Source organism: Pipistrellus hanaki (genome assembly GCF_964339955.1).
Source record: "Pipistrellus hanaki genome assembly, chromosome: 1".
Lineage (NCBI taxonomy): Eukaryota > Metazoa > Chordata > Mammalia > Chiroptera > Vespertilionidae > Pipistrellus > Pipistrellus hanaki.
In genome coordinates, this window is record NC_140503.1 from 157,557,217 (window position 1) to 157,577,053 (window position 19,837).

Consider the following 19,837-nt stretch of genomic DNA (forward strand, 5'->3'; position numbering starts at 1 on the left):
GAATTAAGTTTGTTGTGTGAGGCACCACTGTACACAACAAATATACAGCATTTCCCCTTCTGAACCAGCGGGGGAATCGTTAAGGTGTGTGAGCGGAGAAGAGGGGCCATTGTTGAACAGTCTCCTCTTTCCCATAAAGACCTTGAAAGCTTTGTCAAGACTTCAGGCATTTCACAGAAGTATTTATTCCCCAGTGATCCCAGAGTGGGGGGTGCTAGGAGTCTAGCCCTGTTTTAGCAGAAGAAAATGTTTCTGTTTTAACTATGTTCATTCATAAGTATCAATATTCATTCTAAGTTTTTTTTAAAAGGTCATTCCCCCCCCCCAAAAAAAAAAACATCACTTACAACCAGCTTTCTCATCTACTCCAAAATTATTGTTATTTTTAGGGTGTTTTTTTTTTTTTTTTTCTTCCCTCAGTATTTGGGGATTTCAACAGAACTACATAAAAATTCCAGCCAGATACGGAACCACGGAGGGTCATGGAACAGCGTGAAGCTAGCTGTGTTCTTTTCTCTAGGCTATTTGTTTACTTGTTCCACTATGACTAGCAAAGAGAAGACATGCCAATATAATTTTATTTTTATTTTTATATTAGAAAGATGTCTTATTACACCTTAAAATGTAACCCAGAGGATGTAGTTAAAATGTAATCATGATACCAATCCTTTCCTTCAGGACATGGTGACATGCTGGAAGTGGCTACAGAACTTTGTTGTGTGACCTCAAGGGGGAAATATCTCTCATTCTCAAAATAGTCTTTTTCAGAGGCAGCGCTTTGTCTTTTGAAACCAAGACTCCTCCTTAGGACACAAAATATGACTACATTTGCCAGGTGGTTATTCATTGTACTGGACATATACTGATGTTTTCCTACTAAATTGGAGCATGTCTAGTCTTCTAAGTTTTTAACTTCATGTTTATCGGCATTGTTATTTTATTTTAGCTCTTCTCTCATGACTTTCTTAATTCTCATGAAACTAAGATTTTCTCTATGCTTGTCAGTTCCCGTTCCAGTTATCTATTGCTATGTAATGAACTATCACAAATCTTAGTGATTTACAAGACCAATTTGCCTGGCTGGCATAGCTCAGTGGTTGAGAGCCGAACCATGAACCAGGAGGTCATGGCTAGGTCCTGGTCAGGGCACATGTGTAGGTTGCAGGCTTGATCCCCAGTGGGGGATGTGCAAGAGGCAGCCAATCAATTATTCTCTCTCATCATGGATGTTTCTATTGCTCTGTCCCTCTTCCTTCCTCTCTGAAATCAATACTATATATATATATATATTTTTAAAAACACACCAATTTATTGTTATTTCTCAAGGTTTTATGGGTTGACTTGGCTCAGCTGCAAGGTTCTCACTCAGAATCTCTCATTTCAAACAGTCAGAGAGGGACAGGTATAAAAGTTATCTTAAGACTTGACCAGGCTGCACATCTAAGATGGTACCTTGGTGCTTCTTCACATGACATCTCTCGTTAGCAGAATAGGCTGGACTTCCTACATGTTGGCTTAAGACTTATCTCAGTGGGTGAAAAACTCATTAACTGGATTTGTTGGGCTAAGAATAAAAGTTTTTATGCAAATTTTATTTGTTATATTCTGTCCTTTCTCAGGAGGCCTTTTCCTTTCTGAGGCCCTTTGTCAATTCAGGCCTCAATGGGTTAAATGATGATTACTCATATTGTTGACAGCAATCAACTTTACTGAGGTCCACTATTCAAATGCTAATCTTATCCAGAAATGCTCTCACAGACACATCCTGAAGTAATGTTTAATTTGGGCACCCCTTGGCCTAGTCAAGTTGACTCAGAATTTACTATCACAATACTAGATTTCATGATAACCCATTCTACACAGAATAAGTAATGGCTTTTGTTGTTCAGTCTTTATGTAGCTATCCCACTGCTAAAATCAAGATCAAGCTTTCTTTCAGCTGCCGAAAGGTTGAGACTTACCTGATAATATCTTTCCATGAAAGTTCAAAAGATAATTAGTATGGTGAAAAAGTTATCCTCAACATTACTTATCAAAGATAATACTTCGATGCATTTAGGCTAAGGAGCTATATAGAGCATTTTATTAAGTATTTGCAAAAAGGAGATAACTCACTGATAACTGTTATCAAACACCAGAAATTTTACTAATATTTGAAGAGTTTAAAACAAAGGATCAAGTTGCAAGTTGGAAAAAGAGAAAGGTAATGAGTGCACTGATCCTTTGTTTATATCCTAAGTGATTAAACAGCTAAAATTTTAAATTAATCAGTTCTTCATAGTAAAGACTTTAGTCAATCATCTAAATCAGGATTCAGCAAATGATAGCCTGTGGGCCAAATCTGATTCATAATTTATTTTTGCAAATAAAGTTTTATTGAAACACAGCCAAGCCAATTTGCTTGCATACTGTCTATGGCTGCTTTTGTTGCAATGGCAGAATTGAGTAGTTGTGACAAAAACCATATGGCCTGCAAAAGCAAAAAATTTATTATCTTATCTTTTACAGGAAAAGTTTGCTGACTTTGCTGTACAGAGAAAATTTGATTACCTCTGACTAAAATGGTGAAGGTTGAATTTGTATTGCAAGACAAGTTGTGTACACATTGATGGAGGTCTTACTTTTTTGGACTCTGGGTGTTGTGAAATTCAAGGGTGGAATATCCTGAGAAAGAACAGAATATAATGGAATGTAATTTGCATGGGAACTTTTAGTCTTAGACCAACAAATCAAGTTAATGAGATTTTAACCCCCTAAGTATTTTCTAACTCTAAGGGCAGAAAATATTTACAAATATTTGCACTTGATGAAACAAAACATCCAAGTGATTGCTTCATTGTTTCCCTTTAATTAATATTGATTCTTTTTCTAAGTGAGACAAATATTTTTTTTTATATTGGATTATTCTTTTAAAAGAGTTTATTTTTCTGCTTTTCTCTCACTTTAAAGATTTCTCATCATTCAGAATCTAGAGAATCACTTTGCCTAGAGATGGGTTGTGTTTTATTAATTTTTTTTTTATTAGAGAAATCCAAATGGAAAGAAAATCAACATTTGTTTTTGGGGTTCTGAAACAGGCCCTTGGAGCTCTCAATAGACGCAATCATTTTGAAAGACAAAGCTGTAGCTTTTCAAGGTGAAAATTTTGTAAAGAGAAGAAAGGGTGGTAGGACATTCACAGAGTTAGCCATGAAAGAAGCAGGGTATAGAATTTATGTCACATAATAAAGTGAAAGGGTGGAGGGGGTTTATTCATTGTTTCCCATAGATTAAATATGAGCATACTCCCAGGTTACCATCTGGGAGGGTTTTGATTGAGGCATCATGTTGAAGGAAATAAGAGGGACTTAAAATGAGGGAACAGGACCTAGGGTGACTATAGGGAGAGGGACAGAGTCATCTCTGAGGAGCAGCTGCCCTGTGGCCATGCTAATACCCACAGACACTCACCCCACCGCGAGGCCTGTGCTGAGAGGCCTCTCACCACACTATTGCCTGGCAAGGGCCTGCATGTCTGCCATGGCTCAACTCAGAGAAGTAATCCTCTTTATGCCCTAAAACCTTTTTTTTTTTTTTCCTCATGCCAACTCCTCTGTGTAGCCAGCCTCCTTTAGAATGGCCCAGGACACTCATAAGCCTCCCAAATTTTGGAATTTGGAAGAGGTAGGTAGGGGAGGATCTGCTGTACTTCCTGACAACCTGACCTGTTCCCAGATACATCCAGAAGGAGTGAGTGTACTCCTACCCAAGTCTTGGCAAAGTGCTTTGTGATTCCACCTGGAACAAGAAAGGATAAGCAGCCTGGAGAAGAGATGCTATGAGAATAGCTTACTTCATTCTTAATCTTTCCTCCGTTAAAAAGAATCATTTGATTCACTCACAAGGGAATTTTTCTTGGAAGAATAAAATGTTCTCTTTTCTATTAGAATATTTTGAATTCTCATCAAATTTCTTCCAAATAGGTCATCAAAGGGGAAATACAGAAAATAGAGCTTTAGTAGGGAAAGTCAAAAAGAATTTGGAGCAAGAGGCCAGCAAGCCTAAGATGACAGAAGGAAGCTAAAACTCTAATATGTGATCCTAAGTAGGATAAATATTTCAAGAGGGGGGCTTCCATACGGATGATTTTGCAGGTATGACTGAAAGAACTACTGAAGGAGGCATTGTTGGGGTGCCCAGGAACTGTGTTAAATCATAGCTCTCACCAGCCCACCCCTTTGTCTTCATCTAAGAACTTTATGTTGCTTCCATCTAGGCCCTTGGGTACTTGGTTGTCTATAGGCTCCAATATCTGACTGCCTACTCATGCTGGCGTCTGGGGAGAGGCCATGAATCTTCCCTCTGCTGGCTGGCATTGCCTACTCTAAGAAATACTTTGCCACAGCTCTCTTAACAAATCCCACTAGTCTAAAGGAGACGCCTAGCTACTGCTAGGAGCAAGGTTGGGGAATAGTTATCATTCTGCACTCAGGGATGGGAGTGAGCTAGCTCAAATCCCTGAAGTAGGATAATGGTTACCCACATTACATGAATCAAAAGCAATCGAAGAAACCATGAAGGAAAAGATGAACCAATTTTGCTATATAAAAATGAATAACTTTGGGTATTAATAAATAAATAAACTTCACAGATAACTTCTTTGTGCCTGATAGAGTTTTGCAAGAACTAAATAAATTAGCAATAAAGGAAATTATTGTAATATTTGAGAAAATTTAAATATAGATTGTATATTAGAAAATATTACATCTATGCTAAATTTCTTGGGAAAGAGAACAGTATTGTATATGAATCCCTTATTCTTACACCAAATTTTAAAGTATTTAGGGTGCAGAGTCATAATGTCATGATATCTACAATCATTCTAATCATTTGAAAAAGAAGTATACACACATATGTATATGAAGACAGACACACAGAAATAGACAGAGATAACAAAAATATTGCAAAGTGTTAACCCTTAGTAGATCTAGGTGAAAGGTATAATAAGAGTGCTCATGTACTAGTCTTCCAACTTCTGATAGCTTTGTATTTTTCAAAATAAAAAATGAGAAGATAATGAATTGATGCATGTAATGTCTTACAGCTGTTAGTTATCAGACTGAAATCATTTTGAGGACAGGATTCTTTGTTTTCATATATTCAACGTCTAAACATTGTCCTGCTCCATAGTAGATGCTCAAAGCACCTTATACCTAACTAAATAAAAAGATGAATAAATTATTGTATTTTTGTTTCTTACCACTACTTACTTGCCTTTACTATTCCCATTAGAAATTTGTTACTGGGTTAGATTAAAGCACAAATTACAGTTAAAAGTTTGCATATGAGCTGTGTGTGTGTGTGTGTGTGTGTGTGTGGTTTGTATGTAAGAGTTTTATACCCTACCTTACTCCATACCACACCTTAAAGCAAATTAAATAGGAGTAAGGTTGCCAGATATAACACAGAATATTCTATTAAATTTGAATTTCAGGCAACCATGAATCATTTAGTATAAGTACGGTCCAAATAGTTCACAAAGGCCAAATATCCAAGGAACATACTTATACTAAAAACTACTCATTGTTTACCTGCAATTCAATTTTTAAAAAGCATCATATTTTTTATTTGTTAAATCTGGTAACCCTAATAAAAACTTTTTATTCTTCCTGATGTATATGGCCGACCCTGCCCATGAGCATGTCAAAATCTTAGTTAAGATGATGTATCTATAAGAAAATGTTTACAGTTTTTCTGAATTTTAAATTATAGTGCAAATAAGCTTTTATCCTTTTAGCTGAATTGTCCCTCTACTTGCCTCCCATTTTTTTCATTCCGAATCTCTCACTTTTCTTCATATAACATATTTGAAGAATTGCATTTTTATTTGTGATAAAACCCATAATAGAATATACGTATAGGTCACATAAAAATACATGAGGATGATAATTAAAATATACAGTGTTGGATAGGTAGTGTGATTAATGAATTACACATTTATTGTATACAGTGTCACTAATGTCAATGAGTTTCTTCTTCAAAGCACTTCTTGCACAAAAAGTATGTTTTAGCAGATATAGAACAAACACGTTAAAAATACTACTTACAGAACTACAACTTCAAAACATTCAATTGAACTCAGTCTCATGGAATGGTTGACCACTTGACAAATGACCCTGATCTACAATGACCTCTCAATAGCATACCAGGGGGAAGCAGCACGAAGCCCATTACTTGCAGAAGCAATTACAGAAAATCACTTTGGAACAGTAGCACCATTCCACATTGTTATATGCACATGTGTTACATTGCTCCTTCCTGAGTTGAACATTGAAAACTGTAGCCACATGAAACACCAGATTGGATGAACTCATCCCAGGCTGGGCCTTCACTGGTGGTAGTAGTAATTTTGACCGTCATAGCTATCATAGCCACGCCCTTTGTAGTAGCTGTACTCATCCTCATAGGCTCGGTAATTGTCCCCTCGAGGTTCTGCATTCTCGTTTTCGTAGACTTCATAGCCATTGTCATACTCATTGGTGCCTGTTTGTTCATACTCCCCCTCATATTCGGCGGTAGTGGTTTCCCCCGGGGGTGGTGGGGTGGTCCCATAGGCCTCCTGTGGTGGAGTGGTGGGTTCGAACCCGCCGTTGTCCTGCTCTCCAACCACTGTGGTTGCTTCTGCCTTTTCTTCTTCCTCTTCTTCTTCTTCTTCTCCATTGTCTCCTCCGCTGCTGCCATTGCCATTCTCTACGTCTGTGCTGTTGGTGCTGGTGCCATTTACGCTTTGCCCGTTTTCATCCACTTCTGCTTCGTTTTCTTCATTTTCTTCCTCTTCCTCTTCCTCCTCTTCCTCTTCTTCACTTTCTTCCTTTTTTGTAGCCTTCTTTCCTACATCTCCAGCCTGGAAGGGAAAATTTGAAAAAAAAATCCAAATCTAGGCATGAAAACATGTAAAAGAGGCCATCACTTTATTCAACACAGACTGTACTGTCAGCCTTATTCTAGGTATAATTCTGTATTGAAGCCAGTTTAACTTAAAAAAAGGATTGGTGGGGACTTTAAAAATTCAGAATTTGGACCTTTGTCTCTAGGTTTTGAAGGAGAAAAATGTACTTGATAAATGAACTTCCTCTTGGGAGATGCTACTACCCACTTTCTGTCTTGAATCCTGTTCCCTGAAATGTAACGGCATCTCTCAAGACCTTTAATCCGTTGCTAAGATGCTTGTCCTTGACCTTTCGTTATAAAGTAAAAGTCACTGTAATAACACGGGAAGAGACCGTGCATTGGAAAAGATCTTTCCTTACTTGTTAACCAGAAAATTTTATCTGCTCTTGCATTCTCGGTGAGTTAAAAAGACAATACAGAATTCTTTGTATATAGCGTCAGGATAACCTTAGGCTTCAGTGGAGGAATGAGGTCATATTTAACACTGAGATAAATTATTACCTTCTTGGGAAGTTGGATCGCAGCTAGGCCTACATTTCCCGTTCCTGGTGTGGTCTCTTCTCCGTAGACAGGTGTTGTAGCAGAAAGGGTGGAGTTCTCAGCCTCAGATTCTTCATCTTCATTAGACTCCTCATTGTTTGCTTCTTCGTTTGAATTCTCCTGGTAGAAATGTTCAGAGCAAAAAAAGTTATTTTAGCCAGAAGATAACTCAAGATTTGTTGGAATCATGAACCACTATTGGGGAAAAAAACTTTGCATCCCTCAGCCAGCTCATCACCCAATGTTGATAATTCTGCTTCCTCTTATGCCATTTGTACTTCTCACTTTTTATAATTCAACTCAAAGCTACCACATACCATGTACCTCACTATAGTGTGTTCTAGATATCTTTATATTCTATTTAATTAATTTAAAAATATTTGTATAAAAATTTCAGCATATCTTTCTATATGGTATCACAAAATATAGGATTTAGGCTCGTAAAGCCTCACAATTAAAGTCTTTTTCATTAATTGAAGTAATATAATTTCAGTTGATTAAATTTCAGTTGGTTAGAAATGTTGAATTTAAATAATTGAAATTTAAAAATTCTTATTAGCAACTACTACAACATGGTAGTAAATTAACTCTTATACTTGCTGATGAATTAGCTGAGAACTTTATACCTATTTTTCTTTTGTTCTTTATAGCAGCACTCTAAGGTAGGATTATTACTCTTTTTAGAAAAAGAAATGGAACTCAGAAAAGCTAAAAAACTTGCTTAAGTTTTCATGGTAAGTGATGAAACTATAGCTTTCTAACTCAAAAAGCTGAGCCCTTGAAGTTTTTGATGATTGTTAGAATTTATAGGAGTTGTCAACATGACAACTAGCATAAATTTTTTAAAAGGGATTTTTTTAAATATAAACCAACTCCTTTCAAACAAATTGGTAACATGTCTTATTTATTACCAAAAGAAGTGAATGCATCTCACTAGTTTTCAAGCTTATTAAAATAAAATGGATATATTTAATTCAAAATCTAGCTGAAAATATGTAAGCCAGTTATGTGCCATATGCAGTATTCAAAAATTGTCAGGAATTTGACATGCAATCAGTTTTCCTGTGCAATAAGAAAACTGATACTCCAAGAAACCCTTAGTAATATATTATGCTATGCATGAATATGTTTTTGTAAAATTACCTCTTTTCAAATGAATGCTTATTATAATCTCTTAACATTTTAGTCTTTTTCCTTTACTCCATGTTGTTAGGCAACTGTTGTTAATTGAGTTAATTTCACAGCTAATATTAAAAATCAGGAATCCATATCTATAGAATTTATTTACTTTAAGTCTTAGAAAATTTAATGTATTTTTAAAGACACTGTGATATTAGCATTACTTTAACTAGGGATCCTATATTTTAAGAATTGAAAAACACACAAACAAAATTCAGACTTAGTCTGACTTATTATTAAAAAAGAATATGTTTGCTCGGCAGGTGTGGCTCAGTGGTTGAGCATCTACCCAGGAACCAAGAGATCTTAGTTCAATTCCCAGTCAGGGCACATGCTCAGGTTGTGGGTTCAACCACGAGTAGGGGGCATTAGGAAGCACCCCATCAATAATTCTCTCATCATTGATGTTTTTATCTCTCATCTTCCTCTCTCTAAAATCAATAAAAATATATTTAAATATAAAAATAAATATGTTTGCTTCAGAAAATTTATAAATTCCACTGTTTCAGTGAACTCTTGGGAATACTAGAGTCAATCCCAAAACAGTCGCCAAGCTAATTGTGTTAAGTAGCCCACAAACACCATACTGTTTACTTATTTATTTTTCATGTTTATGTTTTAGTTCAACAAACAAAATCTTTCAGGTATGGAGGAGGGATGATCCTTAGAGTAAGAAGATATACAAGTTGGGTCCATACCTTCTTTTCACAGGTGAAAAACCTGAGGTCCAATGGAATAAGTATCTCATATGAGGTCAATAGACAGCAGTTAATTAGTGGCAGGGTCATGAGTATAGGCCCAAACTCCCGATTTATGGACATTTACATTTTCTCCTACAACACCCTTTCTTTTCCTAGATATTTTATTTGAGGATGTCCTGCTATGATAAGTTAAAAAGGAAATTAGACCAGTCTGTTATTGAGGGGCATTAGCCTTCAAATATCTAATTGGATAGAAAAATAAGTAGTAACTTGTGCTTTAAAAAGTATTATTAACCCACTAGAATACTAAAATGACTGAAAGAAAAAGTGTTGGTGAGAACCCTCCTATTGACAGTGGGAGTTCACATTGGTACACCTGTTTAGTTGAATCTACTCAGGTTGAACATATGCATAGCCTTTTGGTTTAGAAATTTCACTTACAGATAAATTGACAACCAGAAATGAATGCATATGTCCAGAAACTACCCAAATGCACATAAGCAGAAGAATAATACATTGTGGTACATTAACATAATGAAATATTAACAATGAGAATGAATAATTTACAACTATAGAACAATATGAATCAGTCTCTGAAGTTGAAAGTAGAACAGCCCACACACAAAAGAGTATTTGCTGTGTGATTCCATATATGCATACAATACACAGAAAGGTAAAAACAATCTGTTAGGAATCACAATAGCAGTTGCCCTTGGTGGGGGTTGGTTAATGAATGGAATGGAGCTCAAAGCACGTGCTGCTATTTAATATGAGTGCTGGTTACACTTGTGTATTCAGTTTCTGAAATTTCAACGATCTACCTACTCATGATAATTGTGTTAAGTGTATTACATTTTAACAGAGGTTTTATAGTTATTGAGACGGGATGGTTTAGAAGTTGAAAATATATTTGTTTACCAAGTAGAAAATATACCTACACACCTTCTCATGTGAATACAATTCCTGGAGACTGTTTAATCTGAATGGCCAATGAACTTGTAGGGAAGAAATGGGAGCAAAGTGCTTGTAGAATCTCTTTAGAATGGAAGACTTTTTTTTTATGTGTGTGTTTTTTTTCATCCACTTTTCAGTGATCACTTTTAGTGAATGATCTTTGAAGCATTTATTCCTCTGAAGGTTCAAAACCAAACCACCAAAAATTAATGGGCACTACATATATATAGTGCTGCACTATTTCTTTCTAAAGAGGAATGAAACCTATGGTCTCTAAGTTTATGGGGTCATGGGGAGTTTAAAGATAATTTATTTTAGAATCATAGATGTTCAGATGTTGTTGGCAAAATTTTGAGTGTGTGTGATTCCAACAGAGTCGTAAAGGAATCCTATTCTTCCTCCATCCCCAACAACCATTCAACAAGTGAAGAGCCAATAGGTACAGATTCTAGTTGAGAAATTTAGCTGGCAAGGCAATTTTACAATCACTGTACAGCAAACAGCTGTAGTTAAGTGGATTATCCCAGCTTAGTTCTTGTGTAAGATTACTATATTGGATACAGGCAGAAATTTGTGGGATTTAGTAGGTGGCATTTTTCCTGGTACTGGCTTGGCATTCTGGTTAAGGCCTTCCTTTAAGCTAGCAGGGTAAAATACTGTACTGGAAATGTTAATTTTACAGTTTAAAAAATCAAACTATTTGTCATTTTTAAAGTTCCTACACTGTTTTGTTTTCAAGATTAACAGGCATTAATCCATGATCCATTTTTCACTGTCATTGTCCATTCATAAATAGCACCTATGAATACCTGAACTTAGAAGGTTCCCAAACCAGTGGATTGCTATAATTGACAACCCAGGAAAATGTACCTGATTAGTACATTTCCTTGGGTAAGAGTGTCAATTGTAAGCATGTTAGTACAATTTCCAAGATATATAGGTGAATTTTAGCCATGACTACACCGGTTTTTAGTATGATATCAGAAGACATTTTTACATCTTGAGTATTTGCCTTTCTGTAAAAATATAAATTTTGTCATTAATCAAAAAAGATGAAATTCCTATAAAAAGAACAATGCTACTTTGGTGGGTCAAGAAAGGCTGATGAATCACAAAACACTATAGTATAGAGGATATAAGATTAGTTTTCATCTACTACTCACTTAGTAAATCAAGTTTAGTCATTAAAATAAGCATTTCACTGAATTTAGAACTATTATACACTTGTCTTTTACCATCATGTTCTATCCACTTAAATATAAATAATTATTTCATGTTTATCAGAATTCAGACTTCTTCCACTTAAAATGAGGGTATGTTTGGTTTTGTGTACAGGTCACTTTAACCCCAAACGGCAATAGTTTTAAACAGGTCATTTTAGTTTATTCTAATTTAAGTAACATTTTACTTGTCCAAAATAGAAGACTGTGGGCAGTTGGTAAGCAGGCCATGGCTGTTTGCTGAGTCCCTACTACAGTAAACTAGTTTCCTATTTGTGTTTGTGCTGCCTGGTTTGTTATGAAAAAAACTGCAGAAATTTCTTACCTCTTCCTCTTCCTCCTCATCTGAGCTATCACCATCTCCATTTTCTTCAGAGGAGTCACTGTTCTAAAAAAAATGTACACATGAATTCATACACATGTGATTAAATACGTAGATTTACATTTATTTACTTAGAACAGTTCTTATGCTGATGTGAAAAAGATAGGAGGAGATAGGGCACAAATAAAATTAGGTTAGAGAGAAAAATGTATTTTACAATGATCAAGATATATATGAGATACTCTGTTTTTAACCTCAAAGCACGGATAATCCGTTAAAAACACTTTGTATGTAAAAACTAGAGCAATGAATCACAAAATTGCTTAGCTCTAAGAGACCAAGAGGAATATCTGATCCAATCTCTCTTTTTCACAAAGAAGGAATCTGAAGCCCAGAATGGTTGTAACTTCAACCAGTTCAAGGCAAATCTTGGGCTAGGCATAGATCACATTATTTTCTTTTCTTTTATTTATAAAATATGAATAAAATGATTATTAGATTTATTATAAAATGATTCGTTGAAGTAATTTGTTTTCCTGGTGAGTTTAAATTAGAATTTGTCTTGAAATTAAGTTTGCATATAATTTTTAATATTTTTCTATCTAAAACTTAATTTAAATATGTAGATTTAAACAAAAATTGTAATATGTACTATTATATAGAGATGGACAAAAGTAGATTTATAGTTGTAATGTAAAAAATAACATAACAATAAATAAATAAATAAGAATTATTTCTTTTGCATACTCACAGCTATAAACCTACTTTGGCCTCCCTGTCTACTGAAAATTATGTAAGAGAAAAATTAATTCATTTATGAGATTTTAGAGTGCCATCCCTCTACAGAGCTCAATAATGAATGAGAATAAATTGAACCAAGGAATCTGGTGTACAAATATAATTATAAATTAATGAGCTTTGCTACTGTTTACAGGAAAAGACAAATCTAAACTTTTGCTTTCAGAGCATTTAAGACAATCCTTCATCTTTCTCCCAGTTTTAATCCAATTGAAGTTTCCTTCTTTCTGTGCCACAACTTTTAATGGCAGCAGGTATACAAATGGATACCCGATGTAGGATTCTGTCATTTTCTGCTTTGTAAATGGTAATTTTGATTCTGACTCAGTTAAATTCCATGGGCCTTAGAAAATATAGCTGCAAAGAACCTCCAGGTTAGAAATCAGATTTTAGGAAACGGTCCAGATCCAGTCGTACTCGGGGTCGTCCTGCTGGGCTTACTCCTCAGGGGCCACACCTTCCACCCAAGGAAAGGGAATGCTTGTCCCTTCAGCCAAGAATAACCTTGGGTGGAAAAGAGAATAATTAGACCTGCTCTTCCACTGCCATGACCTTAATGGTTGTTCCTTTCCCAGCCCAGAGAGTAAATAAAGATATTATATTTGAACTACTTTTATTTGTTAAATTATATAGAGAGGACAGTGTATTTTGCTTCAGTGGGAGCATTTCATCATTTTCCAAACTTTCTCATGTCTAGCTTTCTTCCCACTTCAACCACATCCTCTTCAATTAATATCTACAGCGAGAACAATTGTAAAACTGAATGTAATGCCTTGAATCCTGGGCTTTTCCTTTATTTCCTATCTTTCATTTATTCCTATTACAAATATACTTTTTTAAACCATTACTCCTTCTAACTTCTACCACTCCATCTATTCAATCCCCAAGTATATATTCCAGGCATTGTGCTGAGAATGAAGGTCATAACAAGAAATGAGGTTGGAAATATGGACAGTTTCCCTGTATTGAGCACTGTGATAGCTGAGTTCAATATCCTATATAATAAAAGCCTAATATGCTAAGTGTCCAGTTGCATATCCCTCCCAGCCCTAATCATGCATCAGTGGGCTTCCTCAGCTTGGCCTGCACCCTCTTGCAATCAGGGACTCCTCAAGGGAAGTCAGAGAGCGTGATCTTGCTCAATGCAGGATCTGCCCCCTGGTGGTCAGTGTGCTCCCACAGGGGGAGTGCTGCTCAGCCAGAAGCCTAGCCCATGGCTGGCAAGTGCACCAGTGGCAGGAGCCTCTCCCACCTCTGCAGCAGTGCTAAGGATGTCCAACTGTGGGGAGCAGGCCTAAGCCATCAGTCGGACCTCCCCTGAGGGCTCCTGAGAGAGTGCAGGTCAAGCTGAGGGACCCCTCCCCCCGAGTGCACAAATTTCATGCACTGAGCCCCTAGTAAGATATATAAGATAATGTTCCTGCCCTCTAAGTGTTTATATACTAATCAAATATCAATTGAATCATAAAAATCATAAAAAAGCAATTTCCTCAATTAAAAAATGCTTAAGAAGTGACTTTATACTTTGATTTCTATAGCTCACAATAGATAAGATATGATAGACTGTTAATAGCTCTGCAATCACTATAGTATATTTCATACAAGTTGGTATTTTAGAAATAATTATATATAAACATTTAAATAAAACACAAATTTCAAAGTCAATACAGCTGAATCCATTGTTGAGTGAAAATCTGAGCACTAAATACTTAATAGACTTAAGGAGAATAAATAATAAAGAGCTATGAAAAATATACAAGTAGGCATGTAAAAAAAAAGTCTTAAAAGTCAAACTGCAAAATAGAAGAGTATATCATGAATACTATGTAAGAATGTTAAATTGGGAGATATATTTTATTGGATTCTTTTTTAAAAAACAACTATCTTACTTACATATTCTCAATTAGTTGAGATGGACCAATTTGTGGAATTTGTGGAAATTTTGTATATTTAAGATATACTTAGAGTCTGTCGATGAAAAATAAAACTTCTAATATCATTTCAGCACAGATATTTTAATTGGACCATATATATAAATTTATAGGTGTGAATATCTTTAAGTATCTGATATTTTAGAAAGTTGAGGGGCTACTCAGAAAGTTGAATTTATTATCATTTCCATTTTATTTAAGAAAGAAAACGAAGGAAACTTTCAAATGAACAATGTTTATTTATGGGCTTGAGGTGAACCAAGGAAAGGAAGACAATTCTGAAATCCCACAGCTCTTGTATCATTTGTGTTCATATTTCTTTGTCCACACACATTCCCTGTCATTATTGTGGTGCTAGAAATACTTTAAAATGATTACTTCCTATCATTGTATGAGTTAGAGATGGGTTGGCCCAACATATGGTAGAATGCTGTGCCACGCCACTGTGCTGAGGCATTGTTTTCTGTATATTGGCTGCTTTTAGTGTCTCAAAAGTCCTGAGTCAAATGGTGCATAATTGGTACCCTTAACCCAAACTATATAGGAATAAAAATAGTGCAATTCTGGTTTGTTGTGTATTTAAAATCAACACCACACCCTCCAGTTTTCAAAGACCCTCTTCACAGGTAATCCAATAAAAATAGAAACTTTTATTTTTACTTTGGCTATTTTTCTTTTTGTTTTCAAGAATTTTTTTGTTTTTCTCATAAGCATGTTGGTTTACTTCATGAATTTCTCTCTTTCCTCTGCAGTTCTTGAGTCATTACAATAATTATACTCCAATGTGGGACATATTTATTGCTCCAGTGACCTACACAGGTCAAAGGTTAAAAAAAATCCTCAGCACTCACCATTGATTAACAAAAATTTCTTTTTAAATGGTCTCTACTATTTATAAAGTCAATTTTTTTCTACCAATTAAAGGATTCTAAAATTATTGGATGTAAAACAACTCTATGATGGTATGGAATTAACTATAATATAATGATTAATGGCCTTTTCATTGACTTACTTATCAACAACTGATGAAATTGTCCACTTTTGTCAGTGAGTTAGCCAAAATGCCTGAATTTGATATGTCAAGGTATTTGCTATTACTATATTCTAGACTGGACCCAAATGATTTTACTCTGTTTCGTATATCACTGCTTTAAAAGAGAACTAAGGATAAATTTTATTTTATTATGTTAAAAACAAACTTTTTGTAGAAAGTGGTCTTTCTGGCTGAGTTTCAGTGAGAGTTTAATTCAGTGTTTCATAGTTAAATTTGATTCTCTTTCAATTGAAATGGGTAAAAATAAAAATTAGTTTTTATACTTACCTGAACTGGAAATCGTTTTAGAGGAGGATAAAAGTAGGCATGCTTGTAAAGATAATACCGTGGTAGGTACTTAAAAACCTGCATAAACAAAACAAATGTCATTATATTCATGTTTAATTGCAAAGACATCCAGAGTAAGTGTAGTCAGGCCAAGGAAGTATGATAAAATCAATTACCCCATTTTCTTCAGAATCATCTGATTTGGCTCTTCGGTGAAAATTTTTCATCTGTTTAAAAAATATTTAATTACTACATATCCTCTATTTGACATAAAAAAGATAAAAATGAAGATAAATATAGGTTTTTAATAGAGAACTTACTGAGAAAGCACAGGCCATTCCCAAAATGCTGAGCAAAATTAAAGCAGTCTTCATTTTGGTGATTGCCTCTGGAATTAATGAAGTGGTAAAGTTAACATATATTAAACATAAAAATGCATTTCTTTTTCTCATACTAGATGATGAAGTATTTAATTTGTTTTTATTTCTCCCCAATTATAGTTTTGAGTAATTATGACCAAATGTCTGCTTTTGTTTAAAAATTGTTCCTTTTATTTAAGGGATAGAAGACTGAGTTTAACCACCTGTAAATAATCTTGAGTTCCATATTTGGCCTTAACATATCTGCCTTGATCTGTCACTAGAAGACCATCTCATCACCTCGTGAGCACTTAGCATATGACTCATTGGGGTTTGGAGGCCTCCTAATATCACTGACACAGGAGTATCAGCTAAGTAAATTGAATTGTTAGTGTGGTTATGGGATCTGTTTCTTTTCTTTACAGTTAAAAACAAAGCAAACATTGAATACATTTAAATGATTGTTTTTATGTCAATGATTCTACAGGTGTTTCCAACTTCTATGTAGCTTTTGAACTAAAATGTTGTTTGTAATATTCTACAATACTTGGGGTGTGTGTGTGTGTGTGTGTGTGTGTGTGTGTGTGTGTGTGGCATGCTGCACCAATAGCTATGTCTAAGGATGTTTCTACAGGAAAAGTTTATCAGAGTTTCACCTTAAAATATCAGGGGCAAATGCCTGTAAATTAGGTTTTCTCCAGCTCCATTTAAGCTTCCCGTCACTAGTATGGGAGTCTGTCATGGGGTAGATCAGGGGCTTTCCAGGGTCAGGGAAGAGTTGAAGATGCCACTCTCAGAGTGGGAATAGTTCTGAGCAGTCTTGGAGTTTGTAGCAATACAAAGATTTCAGTTCCACATGGAATCCTCTTAAGTAAAGGGAATAGAATTAGTGAGATCCTACCTTAATTTTATTGTATTAGATAAAATCCAGTTCAATAGAGGCTCTATCAACTTAGCTGACAGCCTACTAACACCCACCCACTTGCACTGACATACACTTTTAACCGTGAGTGCTTTCTCTATCAGAGTGACAGCTTTGCTACGTCGTAGAAGCAATGTGTAGTGGTGATGGCAATTTCCCCATAAACACACTTGGATAAGCTACATTTAAAATGTATAAAACCCATGTATGGACTGTACCCTGGAGGTTGATTTGGCATTTTGTCACCATTCACAAGATTTATTGCATCCGCTCTGAGTATCTCACGCTAAAAACAAACATTACATCAGGAAAGGTTTGAGGCCTGAGGAAGCTCGTTGGGTCCTTGGCCACATTCTATTTGTGGCAGAGTGGGTCTTTGATTTGGATGCCTACACATTTCCTCACAGTCCTCCCACTTCAGTCAAAGCTCTTGGTGGTCACACTGGATGAAGAGGTCTTGCCCCTGAAGGGGGTTCATCTGTTTAAGAAGCTTGCATTGTTCCTTGGGGTGCTCTGAATAATACTTTGAACTTTGCTAGCTGTAATCCACTCTTCCCCTTGGAACTCCCCCCCCTCTGGAAAAAAACAACAACAAAACCAGAAAGATTGTTGTTCTGCAGCTTTGCAGCTTTATGGAAAAGAGTTGGGATAATAATAATATATTAAAGAAATAAAAAGCTAAATATATAGGACCATAGAAAGAGTTTTTATTACATAAATTTCTTAGAACAAACCATAAGAATAACTAAATGAAAACATAGCAGGGGTAATATGAAAAGAACTGAGTGATTTAGGTAGGTAGCAATTGGCTGCCTACATAAATCTCATTTTATTTACTTTGTGATTCAGCAAAAGCAAAGACCTCTATATTGATCATAATAACCCAGACAACAATTTAAATATTTTTAAAGGATAGTTTTGTGACTCTAATTACAAGTTTTTATTGGGAAGAGTACAATAAACCACCAACATAATCTATTTCTCTAGTACTAAATGTCTTCCCATGCTGATTTCAGAGCTATAGGATAGTAATACCTTGAAACTGAATGTATTATGTATTGAAAAGATTTTATATAATGGAAATGCTAATTAGGCATAATTTATGGGGTGATCTGCATACAACGAGGAAGACTTGCAAATGCAAAATAGAATTTACTCATGTTGTCTTGAATGAGGAAATAAACAGTTATCTATGAGATGCAGAGAGAGAAAGTAAGAAGCATTATTGTAAATCTGAGATACTAAATTAATGGCAAACAAGTATTAAATTACATAGTCATTCTATACAGTTCAATAATATCAACATTTAAATAAAAAATTTTAAAGCTAAGTCCAGAAATGTAAAACATGGACTGTTTGATTTTTAGAATAATGAAGCTGTCATATTAAATCTTACCCGTTTGCAGTCCTGGAATGAAGAGGCAGGCTCACAGAAGTGAGTGACACAGATTGAGTATTTCCTCTGCTCCCTCCCTCACTCATTCACTTGCCCCTGCTGGCTATAAACTCTTCTTTGCCTTCCAACAGCCAATCACTGTCACGGTCAAGGTGATGTCAGAATGTGGATTCTCACCAGAAAACCCCCAAACATCAACACTTTTTCAAGACACAGGCTCAGTTGAATAAACATGAAACATAGTTTTAGTGCCAAGAAGTTTGCATTGTGGAATTTAATTGAAGGGTTAGATGAAGATGAATAGTTTGCCTTCTGAATATATATAATATGCTGGATTTGAATGAAAATAGCAAAACATTTAACCATTTAAAAATGTCATAATTATACAAGTGTTTACTATGTTGAAAGGAAAAAAAAACTTAGTCATCAAATACAATCCTACATTATTAGTTTAGTAAAAACAATTAAATAATAAAGAGCTGAATAACAATATTTTATATTATTTTATAATCAATTGTTTTATATTTTCCTGAAATATGCTTCACTGCTTCATGAGTTAAATATCAATATAATTAAATATCAGGATTTATAAGATATATTTGCTAAAATATCACTGAGTATAAAAGTTTAAACTTTTAAGGATCATCCTACTGACAGGAAGGTTTCAGGTTTTTTGTTTTGTTTGGTTTTTGTTTTGTTTTTTGTAAAATAAACCTCTTAGATTAGTTATTTATATGGTCCTTTCTTATTGCAAAAGCAATGTAAATAAATTTTTTTCCCTTGGGCTTCTGTATAGTTTTTCTGTTCATTTTCCTACTTAATGTTTTATGTGTATAGAAAAATAGGATTACAGCTGGCAAATGAGATCAGTTGTTACCGAAATGATTCATGAAAAATGAACACACAAAGGACTAATTGATAAACTAAAGTGCTAATTTTTTTTTTTAATTTTCAAAGGGAAATTTAGTTAAATAGCTTGTATATTCTCCTTGTCCAGTAATTTTATTCTTCCCCAAGTAATTTTATTCTACCTGAGAAATACACACACACACACACACACACACACACACACACATATGTATATATATGTACATATACTTGCACATATGTATATATATACACACATATATATATGTACATATATATACATACACATATATATATGTATATATATATATTTTAGAGGCACAGTGCACAAAATTGGTGCACTTGGGAAGGGAGGGTCCCTCAGTCCAGCCTGTGCCCTCTCACAGTCCAGGAGCCC

General features: G+C 35.0%; 1 protein-coding gene across 1 annotated transcript; it reads right to left on the bottom strand.

Annotated features, from left to right (window-relative positions):
* Positions 1 to 5,848: 5,848 nt before the first annotated feature.
* Positions 5,849 to 18,653, bottom strand: IBSP (integrin binding sialoprotein). The gene is made up of 7 exons (XM_084877255.1): positions 18,574 to 18,653; positions 16,217 to 16,284; positions 16,073 to 16,123; positions 15,897 to 15,974; positions 11,850 to 11,912; positions 7,432 to 7,590; positions 5,849 to 6,883 (listed from the first exon to the last, which is right to left on the bottom strand). Exons 2-7 carry the CDS (start codon positions 16,268 to 16,270, stop codon positions 6,368 to 6,370), a joined length of 921 nt encoding a protein of 306 aa, XP_084733381.1. The 5' UTR covers positions 16,271 to 16,284; positions 18,574 to 18,653; the 3' UTR covers positions 5,849 to 6,367.
* Positions 18,654 to 19,837: the final 1,184 nt, after the last annotated feature.

Coding starts and splice junctions, on each gene's coding strand:
- IBSP (XM_084877255.1), bottom strand. CDS start 16,270: ATGAAGACTGCTTTAATTTTGCTCAGCATTTTGGGAATGGCCTGTGCT. Junction 16,124..16,216: donor GAATGGCCTGTGCTTTCTCA/GTAAGTTCTCTA, acceptor TTTTTTAAACAG/ATGAAAAATTTTCACCGAAG. Junction 7,591..11,849: donor ATGAGGAGGAAGAGGAAGAG/GTAAGAAATTTC, acceptor CATTTCTACCAG/GAGAATTCAAACGAAGAAGC.